The sequence below is a fragment of the Daucus carota genome, chromosome 3 (assembly GCF_001625215.2).
Source record: "Daucus carota subsp. sativus chromosome 3, DH1 v3.0, whole genome shotgun sequence".
Lineage (NCBI taxonomy): Eukaryota > Viridiplantae > Streptophyta > Magnoliopsida > Apiales > Apiaceae > Daucus > Daucus carota.
In genome coordinates, this window is record NC_030383.2 from 55,857,771 (window position 1) to 55,884,667 (window position 26,897).

Genomic DNA, 26,897 nt, shown 5'->3' on the forward strand with positions numbered 1-26,897 from the left:
AAAACCGTCCATTTAATTAAATAAATCAAACCCAGTCCAAGAGAAGCCCAACTGATTAAATAATTTAATTAAATTAAATCAAAACCGAAATAAAATCCCCGCCCAGGTCGCCTCGCGTACGCGAGACGCCGAGACATTCGCCCAAATCGCCCTTCGACCCGACCCAAATCTCAGGCACAACCGCAGAAGCTTGATTAAGACTTTAGTATTTTCCAACACAGAGGCACCAAACATAGGTACGAGATTGTTATCCAGTGATTCTCTCAACATACTTCGCAGAAGAGTGGTTGCGTTTTCTGACTTCATCATCTCTGGAGGTCCTATACTTATGTTCCTTAAATCTTCTGGCTTCTGAGGACTAATGGGAGACATTCTGCTGTGTTTTATATACGGTTACAAGATCAAGGACTGGGATTGAGGTTTATACTATAGAACACGGAGAATTATGAGTTTGTGAAAGATATTGGTGCCAGGAGTTTTGGGCTTGCAAAGCTTATGAGGAACATAACAACTAAAGAACTGGTTGCCATGAAATTTATGGAAAGAGGTCCCAAGTTAAGAAACTTAATGTTAGCTCAACTGCACTTGCTTTGAACTCTGTTATAAGTTATTATTGGTAATATTTTCACACTTGAGATTTCATTAATATGATCGAGTTTTCACTTGATTTGACCTCAATTGTTTGCTCAGATACACGATGATGTTGCAGCACAGATCATTAGTCATAGGCTAGATACTACTTCCAGCAGTTAATCTCACGAGTAAGCTATTGTCATGCCAAGGTAAAAGAAAATCTTGAAGGAAATACCTGCACATCCTCTTATGCATGTAAATCAGTATAAATTTCTGCACAAACACTGAAATATGGTTTTATCTTGTAGCGAATTATAAGATGAAAAGGGAGTTGAGTGTTGGTGTTTTAGATAATTGTGATGGGATGAGTCTGTCGTTTTTTGGCGGGGTTATGGAGGGGTTTCTTACTTAGTTGATGCATCTGTATCAGAGTGTGGAGTTCAGGAAAATGGGGATGTTAATATGGTTATTGAGGGTTCGGGGACTGGCTTTACATTTTCCGAGACAATAAAGAAGCAAATCAATCAGTGATTTTCGAATTATATATAAATTTTGATAATAAAAATATTATTTATGATTAAATCAAATAATTATGACAATTACTCTGATACTCCAACTAAAATGTGGATTCAGTGAAACCTAATAAGCATCTCCAAGGGAACAAAACCCTTAGCTAAAATGTCTATATGGCAATTAGGTGGCATCTAGGTGTCAATTTTTTGATAATATGTAAAAGTTTTGGACTCCAACCATATTCTTCTTAGCAAAAAATTATAGATAATCATATTTTGATTGGCTATATTTGCTGAACCAACAAACCTTTTAGGTATAATTTTAGCTATCATATTATACATAATATCATTGGAGTGTCTACCCTTAACAACTGCTCAAGTTGGTGAGTAGTCATTGTCACTTCATCAGAACTGTTCACAGTGCCTTGTGCGTTGTTAGCCATCTTTGTTACACCTGGCTTGTTTGAGACAAACTTTTGCCCTGGTTTTCGATACTTGTGATGCCACTTGGGGTACCCCGCCACAGTCCAACATCGCTCTCTAGTATGACCTTTAAGACCACAAGCCACACAAATCATCACCTTTTCAGTGCTTCCCTTGCTGTACATAGCAGACACATCAGTTTCGCTCACAAGAGACTGATTTAAGACTTCCCTTTGTGACTCCTCTTGCTGCACAGCAGCGCATGCCATTTCGACAGAAGGCAGAGGAGACATCATGAGTAGCTGACTCCGTTGAGGACCGTATAAATCATCAAGGCCATTAAGAAATTGGAATAACTTTGCTTCCTCTTTCATGGTTTGTATGGCCATTAGTAGCTTAGTTACATTTGGTGTCATGATGTCAACCGTTGGTAACCCATTCATGGAATCAAGCTCTTCCCAGAGAGAGCTCAAACTTGTGAAATACTCATGAACTTTGGCACCATTTTGTTTTAAATTAAATAAATCTCGACTGAGCTTGTATTTGTGAGAGCCATTTGTTAAGGAAAAACGTTTGGCAAGTTGTGACCAGATTTCACTAGCAGTACTGATAAATAAAATGGAGGATTTAATAGTATCAGACACGTTATTATGGATCCAGGAGATTACCATATTGTTAACAGTGTCCCATTGAGCTGCCTCATTGATGTCTGTAGTGCTGCGAGTGACCGAGCCATCCACAAAACCAAGCTTTCTCTTTGGTGAGACTTGAATCTCGAACTGTCTTTTCCATGCTCTATAATCAACAGTTCCCTGTAGCTTTGACACACTAATCGATAGTGGGCCATCAGAGGGGTGCAAGAACAAGGGATTTAGCAAATCTGTGTAGGAGACCCTACTGCTAGACGCCATAGATCTGAGAAAACAACACCTAGAATAAACACCTAGAGTGACAGATCAAGAATAAACAAACGACCAGCGATTTAAAAAACTGTATACTCTCTCTATTTACTTTATTCTACGTACTCTCAAGCTAGCATATACAGCTCTGATACCATGTAAACATTTGATATTTAAGCATATGAAGCTGTGCAGAAAAGAAAGAGAGGATATGGGAAAGCAAACTGATTGATTCAAAATACTGCAATCTCACATATGAGTTTGTTACACTACATGCTCGTTCTTTTAACTACTACAGTCCATACTACCATAACAAACTATTAAATGATTCAGACAAGTACTCTTAGGACCACTACACTTGTCATTCTTAACATACTAAATAAGACAAAAGGGAATAGTTCACTGCAGTAACAATGTGAAAACTATTCCTGCTTTATTCCAGCAAACTTGGTGAAATAACTTGGCTTCAGGGTGCTGCATGGGACTGCATGCCTTTTTCTCCTTCAATACTCCCCCTCAAGATGGGTGTAGGTGCAACTGGAACTCCAATCTTGTGCAAGAGATAGTTATGTTGCTTCGCTGTCAAGGGCTTTGTCATGAGATCTGCAAGTTGCTGATGCGAAGGAACGTGAACAGTAGTAATAGAGCCATCTGCAATTTTATCACGAATGTAGTGGCAATCGAGCTCAATGTGCTTTGTTCGCTCATGTAACACAGGATTCGCAGCAATGGACAACGCAGCTTGATTGTCACTCTTCAGAACAGTGGGAGGTAAGGCTGAAAGACCCAGATCTTTGAGCAAAGCTGTTAACCATGTAATTTCACAGCAGGTTAAGGCCATGGCGCGATATTCCGCTTCAGCCGTGGACCGAGCAACAACAGATTGTTTCTTAGTTTTCCATGAGATAGGAGAAGTACCAAGCAAAACACAGTAGCCAGTAGTGGATTTGCGTGTGGTTGGACAACTAGCCCAATCACTATCGCAAAAAGCCGTTAGTTGAGCTGCAGAACTAGAAGCTAAAAGTATGCCTTGTCCAGGATTAGTGAGTAAATAGCGAAGCACACGCTTTGCAGCTTGCATGTGGACATTAGTGGGACGTTGCATGAATTGGGCAAGGTTGTGCACTGGAAAGCTCAGGTCAGGTCGAGTGAGAGTAAGGTAAATCAATTTACCCAGAAGCTTTTGAAATGGATGAGGATCTGGAAGGACAGTTCCTTTGTCTGGAGTAAGCTTGAAATGAGAATCCATAGGTAACTTCAGAGGAGTAGCATTGAGCATCCCAAATTCTTCTAAGAGATCAAGCACATACTTCTTTTGGGAGATAAAAAATCCATCTGTTGTCCTATCGATTTCGAGACCCAAGAAATATGTGACAGAACCTAAGTCCTTCATATGAAATGTACTACACAACACAGACTTTAAGCTGGCAATAGAAGTATCACAGTTCCCACTTATCGAAAGATCATCAACATATACTAAAACCAGAGTTATAGAAGTAGGTGTGACCTTGGTGTATAGGCTGTAATCCGCCTTGGAGTGAACAAAACCAGCAGCCAAGAGAGTCTCAGACAACTTGTCAAACCATTCACGTGGTGCCTGTCGCAACCCATATAAAGTTTTAATCAGCTGACATACCATCGTAGTTGATGATTGTACATGTATCTCATCCAGATTATGTGAAATTCGACTCCCAAGTCCAGAGTAACCTTGTGGAAACTTTATATATACTATTTCATTCAATGTTCCATGTAAGAACGCATTGGAAACATCCATGTGAATAGCATCCCAATCCATCATAGCTGCAACAGCCAACACAGCTCGCACTGTTGCCATTTTTGCAACGGGAGCGAAAGTTTCCATGTAATCGATTCCATAGGTTTGCTTGTTTCCCAACACAACTAACCGTGCTTTGTATTTGTCCACAGACCCATCAGGTTTGTACTTTGTTTTGAACACCCATTTGCATCCAATAGCTTTTCTATTTGGTGGAAGCTCAGTGATCTCCCATGTGTGATTACGCTCAAGTGCCTCGAGCTCTTCATTCATAGCATCAATCCACTGTGGTTGTGTTATGGCCTGTTTGAAATGTACAGGATCCTTGTGCTCTGCAATTCTTGCCAGGAAGCACCCAAAAGTTCTGGTTACAGGTTGACATATCACTGCAGATGCACTAACTGCAGTATTGGACAGTGGTTGAACAAAGTCTTCTAACCATTGTGGTGGCTTGATATTTCTAGTAGAGCGTCGCAGCACTGGACTTGTTGTAGCTGTTGGAGACCTCTCCTCCTCACTTGATTATGCTGTTGTATCAGCAATATGTGAATCAGGTGGGTCGGTACTTGTCTCATTTTCTTCACTATCAGAAAGTGGAGTTGAGAGAATGCTATCAACATCATCGATATAGGCTGGTGGCTCTGGTTGTTTCAGTGTAACAGGCAATGGCTGGATGAAGGAAGGAGCAGAGCTTTTGTTGAGTGGAAACACTTGTTCATTGAACACAACATGTCTTGTGACATAAATTTGCATTGAGACTAAGTTGAGCAAACGAAATCCCTTCTGCAAGCTAGGATAACCCACAAAAACTGATGGATATCCTCTAGCAGCAAACTTATCATTATGACAACTTGGATCCTTTCCGAAAGCGAGACATCCGAATACCTTCAGGTGCTCATAAGTAGGCACTTCTTCATGCAACTTCTCATAGGGTGTGCAGAAATTCAATGCTGCATTTGGTAAGAGATTGATCAAGTGTGCTGCAGTTAAAACACACTCTCCCCAAAAAGACAGGGGCAGACCTGATTGAAAACGCAATGCACGAGCTACTTCCAATTGATGTCGGTGCTTCCTTTCCACCCTTGCGTTTTGTTGGGGTGTGTAAGGACACGATTTTTGATGAAGAATGCCTTTCTGATTCATGAACTCAACACATGCTTTGTCAGAAAACTCAAGCACATTATCACTTCTTATAGTACTAATTTCGCCCTTCAAGTGTTTAACCACATATTTTTGAAATGCCATCATAACACCAAGGTAATCTGATTTCTTAGTTAATAAGTAGATCCAAGTCATTCTGCTATAGTCATCTACAATGGTGAGGAAGAATCGAAATTTACCTCGTGTGAGAACTTTGTACGGTCCCCATATGTCGATATGAACAAGAGAAAATGCTGCAGCTGCCCGAGAAGTGCTAACTGGAAAGGGTTGATTTGTCAGCTTTGCCATTGGACAAGTAAGGCACACTTGGGTTTGATTGTTCAGAAAAGGCTTCATCCAGTCAATATGCTTCATCTTGGACTGAGAAGCATGCCCTAGTCTTTGATGCCAAAGACTGAATTTGTTTACAGAGCTAGTGTCTGCAGCTACACTCATGCATACCTCTGAAGCGTCTGTTTTGCACTGCAGATAATACAGACCTTCTTTAAGAACTCCTTTTGCTATCACCTTCTTTGTTTTTGAGTTAATAACCACACATTGACTTGGCTGAAACAACACATCACATTGTGCATCCTTGGCCAATTTGTGAATTGACAACAAATTGTGAGTAAACAAGGGAACATACAGGACATCTAGCAGCTTTAGACCATTTGGAAGAATGACATCCCCTATGTGACTTATAGAGGCTGTAGCTCCAGTGGGTAATTTTATAGTGAAAGTAAAGGGTGCTACCTTCACATTGACTAAATTATCCAGTGAGCATGTCATATGGTCGGATGCACCTGAGTCAACAATCCATTCCCCTTGTTTTGTCACTGTCACCTCCTTTGCTTTGCCTTTCTGTGCATTCACCATTCCAGAAAAAACATACTCGAGCTCCTCATCAGAGTCATTCGTTTGGAGCTATCTTTGGGCAACAATTTTAACAACTGCTCAAGTTGGTGAGTAGTCATTGTCACTTCATCAGAACTGTTCACAGTGCCTTGTGCGTTGTTAGCCATCTTTGTTACACCTGGCTTGTTTGAGACAAACTTTTGCCCTGGTTTTCGATACTTGTGATGCCACTTGGGGTACCCCGCCACAGTCCAACATCGCTCTCTAGTATGACCTTTAAGACCACAAGCCACACAAATCATCACCTTTTCAGTGCTCCCCTTGCTGTACATAGCAGACACATCAGTTTCGCTCACAAGAGACTGATTTAAGACTTCCCTTTGTGACTCATCTTGCTGCACAGCAGCGCATGCCATTTCGACAGAAGGCAGAGGAGACATCATGAGTAGCTGACTCCGTTGAGGACCGTATAAATCATCAAGGCCATTAAGAAATTGGAATAACTTTGCTTCCTCTTTCATGGTTTGTATGGCCATTAGTAGCTTAGTTACATCTGGTGTCATGATGTCAACCGTTGGTAACCCATTCATGGAATCAAGCTCTTCCCAGAGAGAGCTCAAACTTGTGAAATACTCATGAACTTTGGCACCATTTTGTTTTAAATTAAATAAATCTCGACTGAGCTTGTATTTGTGAGAGCCATTTGTTAAGGAAAAACGTTTGGCAAGTTGTGACCAGATTTCACTAGCAGTACTGATAAATAAAATGGAGGATTTAATAGTATCAGACACGTTATTATGGATCCAGGAGATTACCATATTGTTAACAGTGTCCCATTGAGCTGCCTCATTGATGTCTGTAGTGCTGCGAGTGACCGAGCCATCCACAAAACCAAGCTTTCTCTTTGCTGAGACTTGAATCTCGAACTGTCTTTTCCATGCTCTATAATCAACAGCTCCCTGTAGCTTTGACACACTAATCGATAGTGGGCCATCAGAGGGGTGCAAGAACAAGGGATTTAGCAAATCTGTGTAGGAGACCCTACTGCTAGACGCCATAGATCTGAGAAAACAACACCTAGAATAAACACCTAGAGTGACAGATCAAGAATAAACAAACGACCAGCGATTTAAAAAACTGTATACTCTCTCTATTTACTTTATTCTACTCTCAAGCTAGCATATACAGCTCTGATACCATGTAAACATTTGATATTTAAGCATATGAAGCTGTGCAGAAAAGAAAGAGAGGATATGAGAAAGCAAACTGATTGATTCAAAATACTGCAATCTCACATATGAGTTTGTTACACTACATGCTCGTTCTTTTAACTACTACAGTCCATACTACCATAACAAACTATTAAATGATTCAGACAAGTACTCTTAGGACCACTACACTTGTCATTCTTAACATACTAAATAAGACAAAAGGGAATAGTTCACTGCAGTAACAATGTGAAAACTATTCCTGCTTTATTCCAGCAAACTTGGTGAAATAACTTGGCTTCAGGGTGCTGCATGGGACTGCATGCCTTTTTCTCCTTCAATAATATTTTAAAAAAAGATGAATTGAATCCCTGCTGGGTTTCCGTTCCCCATTTGGGGCGGGGATCAAGAAGGAAAAAAATCCCGTGTTGGGAATATTACAGTGAATTGCTTCCCGAGAGTTGTGATTCATGAATCATGATTCGTCCTGGGTAAAGTAAATGAAAATCTGGCATCCGTGTGATGGGTTAATCAAAGTTCAGCTCATGAATGCATGAAGATTTCCCACTCCAAACTCAAAGAGTTTATTGGTATTACTGTTATATCGATAGTATTCAGCAATGTTGTTGGCAGTATTTGCTTTTAATTAATTCATCTGTATATTGACTTGATTAATTACCTGAGGGTGAAACAGACCACTAAGTACATATCTAATGAATAATTTTGAAATTCTTCAAATCTCATGTCTAACATAAGAATTTACGTTATTACGTACAATATATATTCATTTTCAACTTTTTTCACTTTGTGATGGACCAAGACCCTACTATAAATGCAAAGACGGAATCCACCTTATCTTGAGGAATAATTTTAAGCACCTGATTCGTGCTTTTAGCTATGTTATCTCCAGTGCAATAATTCTGATGAGCTGAGAGGATTGGGCTCACCATCTTCTAATGCCTAATTTGAAGTTTTGCCATAATCATTTTTAAAAATCTTATATATCTAGTTACTATAATATTTTGCAGCATTTTTATATATCAAGGACTTTCATTACATGTCTTCTTGTTACTTTTATGGCAAAGTAGGTTTTTATGCAGTTAAGAGGAGTATACAACTCTGAGAACCAAAAGCTCCGGTCCTTGTTCGAGCCAAAACCTGTTAAATTTGCATTATGTTTTTATTAGGAAACAACTGTACTTCAATTCAATATCTTGTTTGGTATGATAACAGATAACTCTGTATATATTGATAAATAGTACTCCCTCTGTCCCATTTTAACTGATGTTTGACTTTCTAGCACGTCTATTAAAATGTAAAAAAACAATATCTACACTCAACAAAATAATTCAATCCTTATATCAAATAAACTTTTATTTGATATAAATTTTATAAAAAATTATTATGTTTAGATGTGATTTTTTTAACATCTTAAAGTACGTGTAAAAAAGTCAAAAGCAGTTAAAATGGGACGGAGGGAGTATCCGTGTATTTTTCGTTATTTAATTATTTCTGCTATAAGTGAAGTAGAAAGAACAGCCTTTTCTTAAAGTTTATGTGAGTGGTGATATGTTGATATTGTTCAAGTAAAATTAATATTTCTCGTTGGAGTTTAACTATATTCTAATTTAAAATTCATATCCGTTATTTTGCCAGAACTGTATTTATGGTCTGATTGGCAAGTACGAACTCTCCTTGAGCGATTTTTGTTGAATAAAGTGTGAAGAGAATGGACAAGTATGAGTTTGTGAGAGACATTGGGTCTGGTAGTTTTGGTTCGACGAAGCTGATGAAGAATAAGGAAACTGAGGAACTGGTTGCCGTGAAATTTATTGAAAGAGGAGACCAGGTTGGCCTTTTTTCACATTTGATTTAATAAAGTTTGATTTTTGTATTTTGTAATCTTTACTGACATATGATTGGAAATACTTTTACGCATAAAATTTGTCACACGGATTAAGTTCGCACTAGATTGAAATCAATAATTTGTTCTTTGTACTCAGATTAATGAGAATGTTGCAAAAGAGATCATTAATCATAGGTCACTCAAGCATCCAAATGTAATAAGATTCAAAGAGGCAAGTTTCACTGATCATTTCCCTTTCCACAACTATTGATATCCCCATGGTTCCATGTTTTCATGGCACTAAGCTATGAGTTATCCATTTACTTGCTCTAGATGCGGGTTTTGAATTTACAGGTGCTACTTACACCCACCCACCTTATGATTGTGATGGAATATGCTTCTGGAGGAGAGCTCCTTGAACGCATTTCACATGCAGGCAGATTTAGTGAAGATGAGGTATTTTTAATGTGTTTAGATTTCAACATTTAGCCTGCTGCCTGAATCTTGAACATTTAATCAGCCACTCTTTTGTATAAAACTTTCAGGCTCGATACTTCTTTCAGCAGCTAATCTCAGGAGTAAGCTACTGTCATGCAATGGTAAAGAAAAACTTATATGAACTGCCTATATAATCTGCATGCTCATCCGCTTATGCATGTATGTGTGATACCCTTGTGTTTAGTAACAAAGTCTGGATGTAATTATATTACAAGATTCAGAGCTTAGAAAAGGTAAGTTCTGCTCCAATTTGAGCACTGGAACCAACAACCTGGAATCCCTGTGTCTGTACAAAGGTTGTGCCCTTTAGTCCACCTACTGGCCAAGGGGTAAACTAATGTATCATTAGTTTGCAAGACTTATTTATAGAGGAAGCATATTCTATATGTGATAGATCATGTAAATTACCTGTTATATTTGGCAGCAAGTATCCCATGGGGACTTGAAGCTGGCTAATATTCTTCTGGATGGAAGCGTTGCAAGAAGACTGAAAATATGTGATTTTGGCTCCTCAACGGTGAATCTTTTGTAAAAAAATTATAGTTCAACCCATCCTCTAAAGCTTTTACGTACTTACATTATTTTATTATATCTTTATGTGGTCATCTGTGCTCGATTCAGCACCTCACTCAATTGCTGGTACACTGCGTTACATTGCGCCAGAGGTTCTTTCTGGTACAGAATATGATGGCAAGGTAAACCTTAATCTTTGCAGTAAAAACACTATGTTTTAAGTTTGAGATTGATAAGAATTGGATATATCAATCTTATAAATTTTCTATCTTTGACCTATCAATTTTCAGATGGCAGATGTTTGGTCATGTGGAGTGACATTGTATGTCATGCTAATTGGTGCATACCCATTTGAAGACGCAAGGGAGCCTGAAAATTTTGAGAAAACTAAGCAGGCAAGTTTTCCATCAGTTTCTTTAAGTGTCATAAATATATAAAATGTTACTATCCTGAATTACAGTTTTTTTTCCTTCCTTCTCCAGCGTGTACTGGGAGCCAAATATAAGATCCCTGCCCATGTTCACTTATCTAAAGAATGTAGGCATCTGCTTACTCGCATATTTGTTGCTCCTGCAAGCAAGGTATGTTAAATTTTGGGGGCAAGTAATTCAGGAAAAGATATTTAATGAATCTAGTTTAGTGGAGGATCCAGAAAACAATTTCACTTATGACTCCGTCAGAAGTCATAATAGGGTTTCTGGTGCTTATGACTCTGTCAGAGGCAGACTACAATTTTATGCTGTGTAACTTCAAAATTTTACAATTTTACAGAGCTACCGTATCATGTCATACACTTACATAGACAAATGAGTATCTTTGAACTATTAGTTTAGCTTCGCTAAAGAAACCAGCCAAGTTTTTCTCCAGAAGTACTCTTACTGATATTTTTACAAATTTAGTCGTTTCTGTTCAATTAATACTGGAGCTAAAAAGATTTATATTCCTATCACTTTCCAAATTAATCCTGCAGAGGATCAGAATAGTAGAGATCAAGAACTCGCCATGGTTTTTGAAGAACTTGCCACAGGAGCCAACTGTTACATCTCAAGACATAGACTACAGCAGCGATGAGTCTGACACATGGGTTTTCCAGAGTATTGACAGTATCGTGAATATTGTGGCAGAAGCGACGATTCCTCCTCAAGCTTCCAGTTTTATTGGAAGGTTCGGATGGGCAGGGGGAAACCAGAATTTGGAAGTGGAAGTGGAAGTGGAGGAAGAAAATGAGTATGGTAAGAGACTAAAGGAGGTATACGAATCGAGGAGTTTATCAGTGTTTGGCATGGTGAGACCCGCAGAAAGGTCTCTAGTTCCAAAGCAATTTCATTATGATCATAGAGATCCATCACCATCTCACATGCTTGCAGCTACACATCTTGATCAATCCATGTCTGATTTGCGCTTGGCTGAAAGGTCTTTAGACTCAAACCACTTACATACCTATCACTCAGATTTAGGAGCATCTCAGGCAGTCAGCTATGCAAAAAATGCTAATAGTTTTAAGCTACTGGATTCATCAGTGTATATACGTTCTCCTGAGAAGTCTATAAAGTCTGCAGGTTTTGCAGGAAATCCTACAAATTCCGGTCTGCCTTATTCTAACAAAGTTACGACACTTCATCCATTGATGTCCGATGTGCGTCCTGCAGAAAAGTCTATTATAGCTGACCAATTGCATCCCCGTTATTTTGATCCATCAGCTTCCGAACTGCAGATTGAAGATCTCACAGAAGGTTCTATAGTGACAGGCTTAGATTTCGGTGAGCCTGCACAAACTGGAAATTTTGATTTGTCTATATCTGATGTGTGTTCAGCAGAGAAGTCTCTGATCATGTAACTGCTAATTCATCGCATTCTCAAACCAAACAAAATGCAAATCACAAGGTACCTGGTAAGACTTGCAGAGCAGGGTCGTCAGATGTATGCAGGATATAAAGTGACTGCATCTAGCAAGCGTTGTGTTTTTAATAGAAAGGTTCATGAATCAGTCAAGAGGCTGTACTCTACAAAGTTATCAGTGTTTCAAATGTGATGAATAATTCTGAAATTTTTTAAATTCCTATGTCTTCTGACATAAGAATTTACAGACAATATATTTTCATATTCATTTTGGATATTGTGTTAAATTTAGGGAATAAAAGCTAAATATGTCATTTTCATTTTCAACATTCTTTCTCTTTGTGATGGACCAACCCAACTATATGGAAAGACAGAGTATATCTTATCCTGAGGAATAATATTAAGCACCTGATTCGTGCTCTCCGGTGCAATAATTCCTATCAGCTGAGCGGACTGTGCTCACCATCTTCTGAGGCATCATTTTTAAAGACCTTACTGGTATGATTATGTTTTTTTTCTGGTCAATATAATATTTTGCAGCATTTTTATATATCAAAGGACTTTCGTTACATGTCTTCTTGTACTTTTATGGCAAAGTAGATTTACGTGCAGCTAAGAGGAGTATACAACTTTGAGAACCAAAAGCTTTGGTTCTCTGGTCCTTGTTCAAACCAAGGCCTTTTAAATTTGTGTTTTGTTTTTTATTAGGAAACAACGGTACTTTAATTCAGTCTCTTAACAGATTTTTGTTTAATAAATTGTGGAGAGAATGGACAAGTATGAGTTTGTGAGGGATATTGGGTCTGGGAGTTTTGGTTTGACGAAGCTTATGAAGAACAAGGAAACTAAGGAACTGGTTGCCGTGAAATGTATTGAAAAAGGACCCCAGGTTGGCCTTTATTCACATTCAGTTAATTTTGATTCTTAGTATTTTTAATCTTTACTGATATATGATTGGTAATACTTTTATTTAGTTCGCACTAGATTGAAATCAATAATTTGTTCTTTGCACTCAGGTTAATGAGAATGTTGCAAAAGAGATCAATAATCATAGGTCAGTCAGGCATCCAAATATAATAAGATTCAAAGAGGCAAGTTTCTTTCATCATTTTCCCATGGTTCCATGGCAATAAGTTATGAGTTGTCCCATGGTTTTTAATTAACAGGTGCTACTTACACCCACCCACCTTATGATTGTGATGGAATATGCTTCTGGAGGAGAGCTCCTTGAACGCATTTCACGCGCAGGCAGATTTAGTGAAGATGAGGTATTTTTAACGAATTTTCTATGGTGTGCCCATGTTTTTAATGTGTTTAGAGCAACTCCAAGAAAAGCCTTTAGCTAAAAAAACCAAAAATAAAAAATATAGTCAGTATCTAGAAAATAATACACTCCAACCATCACAACCCCTTGTATATAAATATAGCCAACCTCCTACAGATGACTATGTTTGTCGAACCTCTACATGACTGTAAGAAATTTATAGTAAGATTACACATCATTTATTATAATATTGTAAATGAACTGATATATTCTATTTATAACACTCTAAAATATTAATAACATACTATTTTTGAATTATAGCCAACCAATATAGCTAATATCGTCGAAGCACAATGTCTTACAGGTTCATCAAATTTTACATAATGACTTATAGGTCCAATTTAGCCAACGATTATAGCCAACGCCATCGGAGATGCTCTTAGATTTCAACATTTAGGCTGCTGCCTGAATATGGAACATTTAATCAGCCACTCTTTTGTATAAAACTTTCAGGCTTGATACTTCTTTCAGCAGCTAATATCAGGAGTAAGCTACTGTCATGCAATGGTAAAGAAAAACTTACATGAACTGCCTCTATAATCCGCATGCTCATCCACTTATGCATGTGTATTTTTTTACAAGATTGTTGAGATATGGATATGTGTGATAAGACCCTTGTGTTTAGTAACAAGACCTGTATGTATTCATATTACAAGATTCAGAGCTTAGAAAAGGTAAGTTCTGCTCCAGTTTGAGCAATGGGACTGACAACCTTGAATCCTTATGCCATTTCTAAAGTATCATTAGTTTGCAAGACTTATTTGTAGAGGAAACGTCTTCTATATGTAATAGATCATGTTGATTACCTGTTATCATTGGCAGCAAGTATCCCATGGGGACTTGAAGCTGGCTAATATTCTGTTGGACGGAAGCCCTGCAGGAAGACTGAAAATATGTGATTTTGGCTTCTCAACGGTGAATATTTTTGTAAAAAGATTACAGTAGAACCCATCCTTTAAAGCTTTACACACTTATATTACTTCAATATATCTTAATGTAGTCAAATCTGCTCCATTCAAGACCTAAATCAATTGCTGGTACACTTCGGTACATTGCTCCAGAGGTTCTTTCTGGTAGAGAATATGATGGCAAGGTAAACGTCAGACTACATCCATCGGAACATTATGCTTTAAATGTTTTATAAGAATCGGATATATCATACAAAAGGATAACAGGTCTATGACTTCAGAGTATACTTCTAATATTTGAGCTTACTGACCAAACAATAGTTCGAATTGTATTGTGTTTTTAGTATTTCAATCTCCAGAGTTTGCAACATTTTAGAGACATTGAGCATGAAACCAGAAATCAAAGCTTCCCTCACTTTTTTTAGAAATCCAGACAATAATTATAATTTTCTCAATATCAGTCTTTTGTTGCCATATTAGTTTTCCTTTACCTCTCCAGGGTACAAAAATTAAGCTAACAACACTAGTGAAATTAATTTATTTATTTTAATTTTGACACCAGTAAATCTAAGGTTCTCAGTAGAACTGTTAAGTGATCAGTTCTCCCAAAACCTCAATAGCCTGAACTCTGATAACATGTTAATTGACCAGTTCTCCCAAAACCTCCAGAGCCTGAGGTCTGATGTCATGTTAAGTGACCAGTTCTCCCAACACCTTGAGGTTTTGGATAGTTGGTCACTGAACAAGAACTTTATAGGCCTCTGTCTACATTGTGCTGATATAATCAATTTTTACGAATGCTGTATATGATGTTCAAGTTGAGCAAAGTTGTGTACTGTTGGACGAGAATGTTTTGTAAGTAAACCTTGCATCCCCTACTGCAAAAACGTTGTTCTGGACATCTTTTCTGGTAAAAAAAGGGGTTGAATATATTGTGTTTTATAATTTCTTGTAATGAACATGGGGAGATTATAATCTTACTTTTAAGCTATCTATTCACAGTTGGCAGATGTTTGGTCATGTGGAGTGACATCGTATGTCATGCTAGTTGGTGCATACCCATTTGAAGACCAAAAGGAGCCCCAAAATCATCAGAAAACTATGCAGGTAAATATTCCTTTAAGTTCTTTAAGTATCATCAATGCATAATATCATATTTTACTGTCTTAAAAGTGAATTTTTCATCCTTCTCCAGCGTATACTGGGTGCCCAATACAAGATCCCTTCCTATGTTCACATATCCGAAGAATGTAGGGATCTTATTTCCCGCATGTTTGTTGCTAATGCACGCAGGGTACGTTGTATTCTGCAGTTATGTAATTTATGTTAGTAAGGATATTAAAAGAAACTAGTATAGATTTGTTTTATCTTTAGCATTAGCGATTTTCAGTTTTTAAGCATAAGTACAACTACCAAGTGCACCAACAAGTCGTGACATTCTGGGAGCCTGTCGGATTATTTCGATTATTTCGCATTCGGAAGCCAGGAAGTGATTCACTCTTCAGATACTGACTTTGGGCCTTGTCCGTAGAAGTTAGAATTATGGAAGTTGGACAGATAACGGCATACAATTAATAGATAAATCATTATTTTTGATGATCTGCCTTGCAAAAGAATCTTCTTACTTTTCCTGTAGAAGTATATCTTATGTAACATTTCAGCCGTCCTGTTAAATTTTTACTGTAGAAGTCTGTTATTTCTGCAGAGAAAAACAATACGAGAAATACAGAATCACCCATGGTTTCTGAAGAACTTGCCGCAGGATCTATCGGCTACAGGTCAAGCCATACACTACAGGAAAAGTGACTCCACATATCCTCTCCAGAGTATCGAGAGCATCAAGAAAATTGTGGAAGAAGCCAGGAAGCCGTTGATGATTTATTCTTCTTCAGTTTCCAGTTCAATTAAAGGCTTTGGATATGCAACACCAATGTTAAACCAGCTTCATGACGATCATACAGATCCATTCCCACTTCCTGCGACAAGTTTTGATCAATCAATGTCTGGTATTCGTTTGCCAGAAAGGTCTATACTTACAGATCAATTGCATTCCTATCATCCGGATCCACCAATTTCTCAGTCAGTAAGTTACACAAAAAAGGCGACAAATCCAAAGCTATTAGATTCATCTATGTATGTCCGTTCAGCCGAAAGGTCCATAAACTTTGCAGGAAACCATACAAATGCTGAGCCTAAAGATTCATCAATGTATAGTGTGCGCTCCGCTGAGAGGTCTTTAGACCCTAACGTATTACATCCCTATCAATCACATCCATCAGTATATCGTACAAATCCAAAGCTCTTTGATCCATCTATTTCTGATGTGCTTTCGTCTGAAAAGTCCATGAAGTCAAATGCATCATATCAATCAGAACCATCAGCGTATCAACTGCAATCACTAGGTTTTCACTCCAAACTATTAGATATCAAGAGCTTGACACAAGTTGCAAGTTCAGATCTGTCAATGTCCGATGTGCATCCGCCAGAAAAGTCTATAATTCCTAACAAAATGCATTATCATATTGATCCATCAGGTTCTAATCTGCATGCTAAAGGCAAAAAGTTCTGTAAATTCTGAAGTTCTAGATACCAGTTATTTGGCACGGTTTGGGAATATTGATATATCTATATCTGATGCGTGAACTCAAGGTAGCTCAAGGTTCAGCTCATCTATGCAAGTTCAAATTTCCTCTCCAATTAGGCCTTTTATTTGAAGTTCTTGTTCATTTATCCTATATTAATGTGTAAGCAACTGTAAATCACAGATAAATAATTATCTAATCGTAATTATTTCTAGTTTTTTGCTTCTTCACTAACAGATCCTCTGGCCTTCTTTTTCTCTCTCTATTTCGGATGGTATACAGATTACGTATTAGGGATTCGAGAAAAGAGTTCATATATATAAAGTTCATAGGAAATTCAATAATTATATTTAAACTAAAGATGTAGTGTTGCTATGTAAGCTTATACATGCTCATTAGCTCCGGATTGTGGACTTGGCTGTGAGATAATCAACCATGTATTCGGAGGTTATGAATAAATCTAGACTGTTTATGTATTCAAGAAAAAAATTCAAATTTCTACCTCTCACATATGAGGTTTTAGGAGTGGAAGTCAATTCTGCAAACACCTCTATGTTGTTACAAACTTGAAAAAGAAACTAGACCACAGTAATTTCGCATTCGGCCGGTTCGGTTCAAAACCGAACCGAAAAAACCGAAAACTGAATTGTGTTTTTTTGCGAAACCGAACTGAATAACCGAATTATTTTGGTTCGGTTTCAGTTGGAAAAAACCAAAATTTTTACCAGGACTTTCAGTTTGGAAACCAAGCATGAGAATCTGAGGAATAACAGTTGAGGTATGTAATCAAATTCTTATAAGCACGGATATCAGAAAACAGGAAACAGGAAACTAAAGTTCAGTATCTCCAGAATAACATTGCTATACAACAATCATCAAAATAACATGCATGATTATTACACTCATGTCTCTATCAATTTGCTTAACAATATATGAAGTTTTTGGAAAAATGAAACCAAACCGAACTGAAATTGTACAGTTAGGTTCGATTTTGCGCACCCCTAGTAATTGCTATAATACACAAAGAGTACATTGGTGCATGTCAAGAGCATATGGTTAAAACAATTTAGACTTTCATTGTTAAAATAAGAGTAAATTAAAAGGCGGTGGCCGTATTTTACACCGAATTTAAAAAATGTGACTAAACTTTCAAATTTATGTGTGCCCAAGGGCACACAATAAGCACCAACTTTCATGCAAATGGCTTGTTTTGATTGGTGGAATTGATGTGAATGCAGGGGGGCCCTTTACATTTATTATCCATCTACCAATCAAAAGCTAGTATTGTCATGGATGTTAGTGACTATTGTGTGCCCTTGGGCACACCATAGAAAATTCGATTATAAATTGGTGGCCAGTTTTAACTTTTGCGTTTTAAAATATTGGCGTTTGTTAATTTTTCATTATTTTTTTATAAAATGGTGGCCATATTTTATTTTCATTTTTCAGAATAATGCCGAATTCTCATGTTACAAATCAACATGAGCCATTCTTTTAGAAGACGAAAGTAAATTCTGGCCACTAATTTGTGATTTTGATAATTCGACCACTTTTTGAAATTTAGTGAAAAATACGGTCACCACCCTGTCATTTACACTAAAAATAACTCAGCAAGTATGAAGTAACCTGACCTGCCCTTTTGTGCTTGGTTTTAGTTAGGCTTTAGTCCAGCATTGACAAGGATCTTTAGCCAATTATTACCCTGGCTCTCTTGCTCTTTCTGAATATCCCTTGCAGACTCTGTTGCAGCATCACTACATCCACTCAACCCAATCCACTCAAGTGTGCATATATTACCAAAGTCATCCGGAAGTTCAAGCAGATATGGGCATCGGTACACCTGTAAGCGCTGAAGCACTGGAAAATGATTACGAGAAGCTGTCCAGATCACAAAATCCATTGTATCAAGTTTCAAAAATTTGAGCCGAGGGAAGGCTTCTGGACTTGTTTCCCAGACTTTACCAGCAAAGGCATGCAATTTCAACTTGAGAACTTCAAGGTTAGGTATCATTTCGAACACCCAAGCTTCCTTCCAATCCAAATAAGTATTTGAAATAGAAAGACTTTTAAGACTTTGGGGGAATATAATTGAGTCGCTTAATCTTCCGGCTTTGCACAAAGTAGTTGTATTTAACAACTTCAATGTTTTAAGGTGCACTAGAAGGCCTAGATCAGGAAATTTTATGTCCCCAATCTTTGTTGTGAAAGGTCCACAAAGACCTAGTTTCTGCAAATTACGAGTTCTAGCTAGGATATGTTGACATTGCCTAGTAGGGCTCACTAGTGACAATGTCTGCAAATTTTCCAATAAATATTGTCCTTCATCAACATTAGAGAAATTCACAAGATTTTCACCTGACTTGATACAAAGATGCCTTAACTTTATCATCTTCCACATGTTTTCTGGAACAACCATATTCATCCTTGATGACATGATAAGTGTTTGGAGTTCTGCCAGGTTGGATATATGTTCTGGAGGGTTGCCAGATCTAAAACGAATTTCCAAGTACCTCAAGTGTACAAGTTGCAATAGTTCACTTGGAAACATGAATAATTCTATGGATGATATATTCAAAGCCCTGATCAGTTTAGAGGTATCCCACATAATTGAAACATCCTTAAAAAATAATTCGGACACTTCAGAAGAATAGCAAGAACAGTTTGATCCCGTAGTATGGACATTCGTGTTGAGCAAAAGTTGGAATTTCTTAGAAGGACTCGTTAAGGAATGAGGACACCTATAAGAATGTTTATTGTGGTAAATATTTGGTAAGAAATTCTCCTCCTCGGCCTTTCTTAAGCTCAAGTCACGCAAGAGGTCATGAATACGACATGTTTTGATTGCACCCATAGACCCTTTCTCACATACAACTAGACTCCTACTTGCAAGATCTGTCAAATAATCCGCCGCGACATCCTCCAATCTCTTCTCTGTGCTATTGTGACATATGAATCCTTCTGCAATCCACAAACAAACCAACTTACTAACTGGAATGTCATAATCTTCTGGGAATGCTCCAAAGTAGAGAAAACAAGGTCTTAAGTATTGCGGCAGGTGGTCATAACTCAATGCTAGTGTATCCATGTACCGATTTTCATCAGTTAAAATGTATGAACTTACTCTTTCCTCCACCTCTGCCCACCATTCTATCTTCAAATTGGATTTGAGTAGTCCAGCAATTACAACAACCGCAAGAGGCAAACCCCGACATTTTTTAGTAATTCTCTTTCCAATTAAAGTCAAATAGTTAAAGAGATCTTCAGTGATGAAAGCTTTCCTTCTGAGCAAAGTAAAACTTTCCTCTTCCGTCAGGAAACGCAAATGAAGTGGATTCCCATCAGATTGTGCATGTAAAGCCACTTCTTCAAGTCGGGTGGTCAACATAATTTTACTCCCATTGTTATCATTTGGAAAACATCTTTTCAAGTCATCCCATGCCTCGCTACTCCAGATATCATCAATTACAATCAGATATCTCCGATCCATTAAAGCACGATACAATTCATGGGCTAACATGTTATCATTCATCCTACAAATTTGATCAGTAATCTCAACAACAGACCTTAAAATGCCAAGCAATAAATCCCTCTGTTGATAATCCTGAGAACAACAGACCCATACACGAACATGAAAGTACGAGACTAAATAGGGATCATTATAAAGTCTTCTAGCTAAAGTCGTCTTACCTAGTCCAGCCATCCCGACAATTGAGATCACTTGAAGCTGCTTCTTCGTGATACTCGCAAGTCTTTTGAGTAGATCACTAGCCTCCTCTTGGAATCCAACAAAAACTTCCTCATCTTGTTCTTGACATTTCTTCTCGTCAAAAATGAAATGAGAAGCGAAATCTGGGCACACGACATTCGAATCTTTTGGCTTGTCAAAAATGTGCATGCAGGCTTCATAAATCCCAGACAGTCGAGCCACTAGTTCGTCTCCAACAATTTTCAGACCCATCTTATTATTAAACTTAATTTTAATATCTATTATATCCGGTTCCTTCCCCATAAGCTTAATTAGCCTAGTAATAGCAGTAAGGTTCATATATTCCTTTGCTTTTACAAATAAGGAAGATAAATATATAGAATTAGGTTGACCTGTGATTGTAAAGCTTGGAAATACTTGCAAGGAGGACCTTAGCTTTTCGGAATAGAATTTAAGTTGACGTTCTTGGGCAGGAGACCAATAAGGATATTCAAGCAGCTCGTCAACTTGTTTTATCCAAGAAGCAAACAGAAGATCTATTCTTGATTTGACTTGGGAAGATAGACAATCATTTAAAGCAGGGGAACTAGGGAGATGAGGAAAGGGAGCTCTTGGAAACTGGACATTCGGCTGCGCACACCACCGTGCCACAAGATTTCCCATCACACAACGGCGGAGAGAGACTTTTTAAGGATATTCAACTTCACAGGTGGGTCAAAGGTGAATGTTAGGTGTATATGTGGTTGAGGAGAGCATGCATACTTTGAAATGTGAAATGTGATAGTTAGCATCCTAAATTTTTAAAACAATTCATGTTTATTTTCTTAAAAATTTTCATTAATGTTGAATATGAAGTATTAATTTAGTGGCATTTTTTTACTTGTATAATATAATTTTTGCTTTGTATCAAAAAAATTATCTATTAATTCGATTGATGTCTAATTTTTTATTTTACTTTAATAATAATACTCCCAACTATCATTAATTAAAAGAAATTAAATAAAAGATTAACTCTTTTTATAATTTAAGAAATTAATATTCGAGAAAAAGACATTTTAGGTATTTTAATTGTATTGAAATTCTTATATTTAATTTCTTTCAAGTAATGATAGTTGGGAGTATTAGTTTTAAAGTTAAAAAAAAAATTTAGATATACAATCAAATTATTAGATAATCTATTTTTATGAAAGTCAAAAATTGTATTATGCAAGTACGAAAATGTCCCTTAACTAACACCTCATGTTTAATTTTAACGAAAGGACTACAAACTAGGACGCATTATGAATTTTGGAGTGTAAACTGTCACCTTTCAAAATATGGGTACTCATATGCCAATGAGCCAAAGTTAAGGGTTACAAACTGTAATAATTTCAAAAAAAATAGAACTAACGGTTCAGTGTTCAATCTAAAATATATGAACTCATACATTTCAATATATGAAGAAGGACCAAAGTACATTTTGAGTAATAGGCACAACATATACAAGAAAACCAACAAATATACAATATGGAGTTCGTCAGTAAAGCATGTGTTTTTTAGGCTTGAAAAGAAATCTAGAACTCAATGTTGTACGGACCACATCGAAAAATAGACGATATTGAAGTCTGGCAAATAAAAGAACTGGTCCTCCAGCTAAACCAGTGATTAGATAAGGTACCCATTTCATGCCTTTTGTATACACCAGGAAGAAGCTCGCACTGAAAGCGATCATCATTGTAGTAATTGAGATGAAAAGTGTGAAGAGCCCAATCATCAATTTTATTGGCAACGACACCAAAAAATCTCTTTCTGCATAACGTGCTGTAAGAATGGCCAGGAACATGAGTATTGAAGCTGCAGAGCTGAACAATGAAATGGCGTCTGTTATTACAAACACGATGAATGCCCCTTTATGTTTAAATATTGGATGCCCGCTATCCTGATTGTTACCACCTGGTAAAGTAAAGGCTGCTGCAAACATAATCGTAGCTATAAGGGCAGCAACAACCATGCATTGAGATGCTGTTTCCTTCATCCAGCTTTCCCCTTTCTCCATCAGGTCTGAATGCTGATGAGTAAATAATTCATGGGGAGTTTTCCCTTGTCTATTCTTTTTTTCTCTTAGAGAAGGATGCACCATAGTTTCTACTTCCTGATTAGATTACGATAAGAATAAATTAATATATAGAGGCATAGTATACTTTGGGGTGTGTGAAGGGTGATCTAACTTAAGATTTGAGTGAATCAATTGTAATAGAAAGTTAACTTTGATAATGTAGATCAAGACCAGGAAACAATATAATGAATAACTAAACTTACATAGAATCTTTGGAGTAAATGTATTTTATTAATTTATTTTTGATGAAGGAATATTCACCTTGAACCACAGTATTTCTCTTTGCATTTGAAGAGCTACTCCTGACACGATATGAAGACGACTTTGTTCTGGCTTCATGGCGGCTAAGTGTAGTATATTGTTGTCATTAGTGTCCTTAAAAGAAGTTACGAGGTCCTTAATTGATCCTATCTCATATAGAAGATTGTAGACACTCTCCTGACGATGCAATACTGCAACATGGAAAATTGTTCGATCATTGTCATCTATCTTCCATATTAGCTCAGGACACAATCGCAGAAGCTCGATCAAAAATTTAGTATTTCCCAATGCAGCAGCAACAAATAGAAGTCGAGATTGATATCCAGTGATTCTCTCAACATACTTCGCACCAGGGTGGTTGCCTTCTCTGACTTTTATCACCTCTGGAGGTCCTCTAATTATGTTCCATATTTCTTCATCCTTCAATTTAACAATCTCTCTCCAAATTATCTGGACTATTTCAATTGCTTGACACTTTTCCTCACCAGGCCCTCTTCTTGGTCCAGGAAGAACTGTAAAAAAAATGTAAACAATATCAAATACAATTTATAAATTTTGCATATACCATCTACGACATAGACTAGGTTAAGCTTCTTCAAGTTTAGATAAGTATTTTGCCTCCTGAATCTTTAAATTTTGTTTCTATTTTAAGATACTATTTAGTAATAAAAATAAAATATATATATTACATGCTTCATCAGGCCAAACGATCATGGATTCACCACGGATAACTTACTTGTATTAAGTAGTCTCCAAAAAATGGGCTGCCTTGTTCCATCAAATACTGACGGATTTTTAGCCAAAACATGGAGTGCATTTTTGTCAGTTGCCAGAGCTAGTTCTTTCTTGTGATGGTGCAATAATTTCAATGAAACATCTACAAAATTCGATGAACTGTTATAACAACATAATTGAAGCTACTGCGCAAAATAAACCAATCATAAAGATCTAGCAATACAGTACAAGACGTCAGTGAATATTCTTAGGCTGAAGTTATGATTTAGCAAATGAGTGGTAGTAGGATCAAGCCCTTAACCATATCCAGTTTGAAGCAACATAATAATTTCACGGATCCCTAAAATCCTAAGTGATGCATCAAGATATTTGAACATTCCTTAATGTCAAGTACAACGTCTTCAATTACTGAAAAAAGTACTGGAACATGTATTCATCTGTTACTATATATAGCCTCTGGGGAATTGTAGCACCCTGAATCTAAAGTAGCAGTTACCATATTATACTTAAATGTACTTGCAGAACCCATTAATCCTATGCAGATTTATCTTGGAAGAACCAATTGGAGAAAGTACAAATTTCTAATATTCACATAATGAGAAAGACAAGGGTTCTGTTGTGCGCCATATTAGAATGTTGACCAACAATTTTAGCAATAACACAACTTAACAGGCAAGAAAAAAATGGCTTTCTGAAGGCGCTGGCATCACATAAGAAGCTATATTTTGCAATCATGTATGTATGCATTCTTCTGCTCGTTTAACTTGTCTACTAATATAAGAAGAGAAATGGAAAAGATCATATGGCTTTTAATTATATTCAGAATGGCATAGAAAGCTTATAAGATGGACATGATGACTTGAATTTTTTTCCTATTAAATTAGTTCCAAGAGAAAGTTTACCATATAGATTTGCGCTGATGCAGGCATGCAGTAGCATAATTCTATCCGTATTAATCCAATCATCATCTGTCATGTTTTTCGTCTTATTATAAAGATATGACACCATGTCTTTGTGTCCAAATAAAGCAGCCATCAGGAGTGGTGACATTTTATTGTTTCCACGTATCTTAAGAAGGTTAGGTCTCTTCCGAACCATAATATCAGCAATCTTAACTGTTCCAGCTGCTGCTGCTAAACAGAGAGCTGTGTTCGAGTTTTTGTTTTGAAGTTCCAAGTCCTCAGGTTCCATCAATTGCACCAGCTCTTCCACAAAGTGAGTGTGTTTTGTTGACGATGCGATGTGAAGAGCAGTCTCAGAATTTTTTGTAATGCTCATATTTATCACCTTTCGACATTTTCCTATGATTCCTTGAGCAGCTTGCCAGTCACCTTTGAGTGCAGCTTCATAAAGCGGCAAACAGATATCCAGGTAATTTTCTCTTTGTTCCTCTGTTTGGAGTTCAAGCGTAAAAGTTTAGTACTCAATCCATAATTTGTTTACAAAGAAGCTATGATTAAAGTACCCTATTCTTTGTTGACTATTTTTTATATATATTCAATTAGGAAAACAAGTGATAAACACAAACATCAATTTGATGCCTTGACACTTACCTTTAAATCAAATAAAACCAATCAACCTCAGTCATACCTTTTATTTCTTAATATTAATATTGATTTATTGGCTGGCTTGTAATTATCCACAGGTTGCAATAAGAGACACAAAAACCTAACTCTAATGCAGGCAAAACACTTTCAACGTCATTGTTCATGCTGGAATTACACGCTCAGATGGCAATTTCCCCACTAGCAGCTTCATTTCAGGCGTGTTCTTTAGGTGCACAAGAACAGGTAACATAGCTTATACATCACACCGTAGTTGTGAATTCGGGTTGACTATCAGGCCTTATTTCAAACACATTATGTTAAATGGCCGACTCTCTCCCAGAACTCGTAGTACATGCTGTAATATAACCTATTAAATGAGAAATTAAAATTTACTTCACAAGATATTTTCACTTATCATCATAGGCTTTAACAAAAAAAAAATGTAAATATAACAAAGTCATTCTATCTGTCTCGAGTTCTAGGAGGAAACTATGCCTGTTTGCAACATTGCATAAAGCCAACGCCTAATTACTGCAAAACCAATAACTTCCACACTCCCTCCTTAGATATCGAGTCTTAATTAGGCAAATGCACTTAATCTAAAAATGCCCAACTGCAGCAATCGAGAAACCACAAGCATCTAACACAAACAACATAGTCATGGATAAATAAAATGAGAATCAAAATGAAAAAGGGCTAACCAGAAAGATACTCAGCAGAAGGCAAACTAGGACTAGCAGGCCGCACCTGAGAAGTAGAGACAGGGTGAGGAGGATGAGGTACACTATTAATATTAATAGAATGATAAGGCTGTAGCTCCATCTGATCAGCAGCTGAGTTTGAACTACTTGCTCCTGTCATTTCTAGCTCCTCCTAGTTCATTACATAAACATAAACATTAGTCAATGATTGACACAACATGTAATGAACTGAAGTTAAGAATCAAGATTTGAGTATTCAACAGTTGGAGAACTTACCTTAACTTGAAATTGCTTCGGACAAGTTTCTTCAACTCAAGCCCATGTGCTTTGATTATGTTAAGTAGATGAATCTACTTAGTTGGACATGTAGCAGAGACTTCCATGACTTTAGTTTTTGCAAGTCAACTAAATAATGTAACTGTTAAACTACAAGAGCAAGACAGGTTACTCTCAAGGCGGAACAAAACTTAGTTGGGTTCTGTTTTTTCTTCTTTTCTTTTGGAAAAGTGATACTCCCACCATCCACTTATAATAATTTATTCTTTTTGACTTTATTTACATATTTCAATTTTTTTTAAAAGAAAAACACAGTCTCCTACTTATTTTCTAAGATCGTTTTTTGAATTATATTTTTTTTATTAATCTTGGATTATGGGTAAAATTAAAATAAATATTTTCTGCGTTCAAAGAAATATGGTCATATTTGGTTTGTACATGAAATATGTGCAATGATGAGGGATAAAAAAAATAGACTAGTTAGGCGTTATTTGTTAATTTATTAATACATATTTTTATACATAGACCAATAAAAAATAATAATATCAAAAGGAAAGATATAATTTTTATATTCATATGAAATATTTAAATGATACTCCCACTATCCCATTTAATTGTATACGTTTCTTTTCAACTGCTCGACACGCATTTCAATGCTCTTATAAAATATAATTCCGTAACT

At 36.9% G+C, this 26,897-nt stretch overlaps 5 protein-coding genes and 1 pseudogene across 8 annotated transcripts; 2 read left to right on the top strand and 4 right to left on the bottom strand.

The window, feature by feature from the left end:
• Nucleotides 1-633: 633 nt before the first annotated feature.
• Nucleotides 634-12,355, top strand: LOC108214557 (serine/threonine-protein kinase SRK2B-like). Of its 2 annotated transcripts, XM_064089508.1 has the most exons (10): nt 634-782; nt 9,041-9,233; nt 9,388-9,462; nt 9,585-9,686; nt 9,776-9,829; nt 10,153-10,244; nt 10,330-10,423; nt 10,532-10,636; nt 10,724-10,822; nt 11,212-12,355. In XM_064089508.1, exons 2-10 carry the CDS (start codon nt 9,114-9,116, stop codon nt 12,076-12,078), a joined length of 1,608 nt encoding a protein of 535 aa, XP_063945578.1. In that variant the 5' UTR covers nt 634-782; nt 9,041-9,113; the 3' UTR covers nt 12,079-12,355. The 2 variants fall into 2 exon arrangements, with proteins under 2 accessions (XP_063945578.1, XP_063945577.1); XM_064089507.1 differs by lacking the exon at nt 634-782 and having other exon boundaries at nt 8,854-9,233.
• LOC108212721 (uncharacterized) lies at nt 1,415-2,419 on the bottom strand. Its single transcript, XM_017384438.2, has one exon. It carries the CDS (start codon nt 2,417-2,419, stop codon nt 1,415-1,417), a length of 1,005 nt encoding a protein of 334 aa, XP_017239927.2.
• Nucleotides 6,191-7,234, bottom strand: LOC108212722 (uncharacterized). Its single transcript, XM_017384440.1, has one exon. The coding sequence runs from the start codon at nt 7,232-7,234 to the stop codon at nt 6,191-6,193; it is 1,044 nt and encodes a 347-aa protein (XP_017239929.1).
• Nucleotides 12,356-12,442: 87 nt separating the features above from the next.
• On the top strand, nt 12,443-17,130 carry LOC108214558 (serine/threonine-protein kinase SRK2A-like; annotated as a pseudogene).
• On the bottom strand, nt 16,702-21,336 carry LOC108214556 (putative late blight resistance protein homolog R1A-10). The gene is made up of 2 exons (XM_017386619.2): nt 18,526-21,336; nt 16,702-16,813 (listed from the first exon to the last, which is right to left on the bottom strand). The coding sequence occupies exon 1, from the start codon at nt 21,261-21,263 to the stop codon at nt 18,546-18,548; it is 2,718 nt and encodes a 905-aa protein (XP_017242108.1). The 5' UTR covers nt 21,264-21,336; the 3' UTR covers nt 16,702-16,813; nt 18,526-18,545.
• Nucleotides 21,337-22,011: 675 nt separating this feature from the next.
• LOC108210758 (uncharacterized) lies at nt 22,012-26,439 on the bottom strand. 3 transcript variants are annotated; one of them, XM_017382157.2, is made up of 6 exons: nt 26,216-26,439; nt 25,940-26,111; nt 24,594-25,082; nt 23,693-23,833; nt 22,957-23,468; nt 22,012-22,731 (listed from the first exon to the last, which is right to left on the bottom strand). In XM_017382157.2, exons 2-6 carry the CDS (start codon nt 26,097-26,099, stop codon nt 22,117-22,119), a joined length of 1,917 nt encoding a protein of 638 aa, XP_017237646.1. In that variant the 5' UTR covers nt 26,100-26,111; nt 26,216-26,439; the 3' UTR covers nt 22,012-22,116. The 3 variants fall into 3 exon arrangements, with proteins under 3 accessions (XP_017237646.1, XP_017237647.1, XP_017237648.1); XM_017382158.2 differs by having other exon boundaries at nt 25,940-26,108; nt 26,216-26,412; XM_017382159.2 differs by lacking the exon at nt 26,216-26,439 and having other exon boundaries at nt 25,986-26,111.
• Between the last annotated feature and the right edge of the window lie 458 nt (nt 26,440-26,897).

What these genes read in the sequence shown, in the direction of transcription:
- LOC108212721 (XM_017384438.2), bottom strand. Translation starts at nt 2,419, where the DNA reads ATGGCGTCTAGCAGTAGGGTCTCCTACACAGATTTGCTAAATCCCTTG.
- LOC108212722 (XM_017384440.1), bottom strand. Translation starts at nt 7,234, where the DNA reads ATGGCGTCTAGCAGTAGGGTCTCCTACACAGATTTGCTAAATCCCTTG.
- LOC108214557 (XM_064089508.1), top strand. Translation starts at nt 9,114, where the DNA reads ATGGACAAGTATGAGTTTGTGAGAGACATTGGGTCTGGTAGTTTTGGT. An exon ending in TAAGCTACTGTCATGCAATG is followed by an intron (nt 9,830 to 10,152) that starts GTAAAGAAAAAC and finishes TATATTTGGCAG; the next exon opens with CAAGTATCCCATGGGGACTT. An exon ending in ATTTTGAGAAAACTAAGCAG is followed by an intron (nt 10,637 to 10,723) that starts GCAAGTTTTCCA and finishes TTCCTTCTCCAG; the next exon opens with CGTGTACTGGGAGCCAAATA.
- LOC108214556 (XM_017386619.2), bottom strand. Translation starts at nt 21,263, where the DNA reads ATGGGAAATCTTGTGGCACGGTGGTGTGCGCAGCCGAATGTCCAGTTT.
- LOC108210758 (XM_017382157.2), bottom strand. Translation starts at nt 26,099, where the DNA reads ATGACAGGAGCAAGTAGTTCAAACTCAGCTGCTGATCAGATGGAGCTA. An exon ending in TTCTGCTGAGTATCTTTCTG is followed by an intron (nt 25,083 to 25,939) that starts GTTAGCCCTTTT and finishes AACTCCAAACAG; the next exon opens with AGGAACAAAGAGAAAATTAC. An exon ending in CATCAGCGCAAATCTATATG is followed by an intron (nt 23,834 to 24,593) that starts GTAAACTTTCTC and finishes CGAATTTTGTAG; the next exon opens with ATGTTTCATTGAAATTATTG.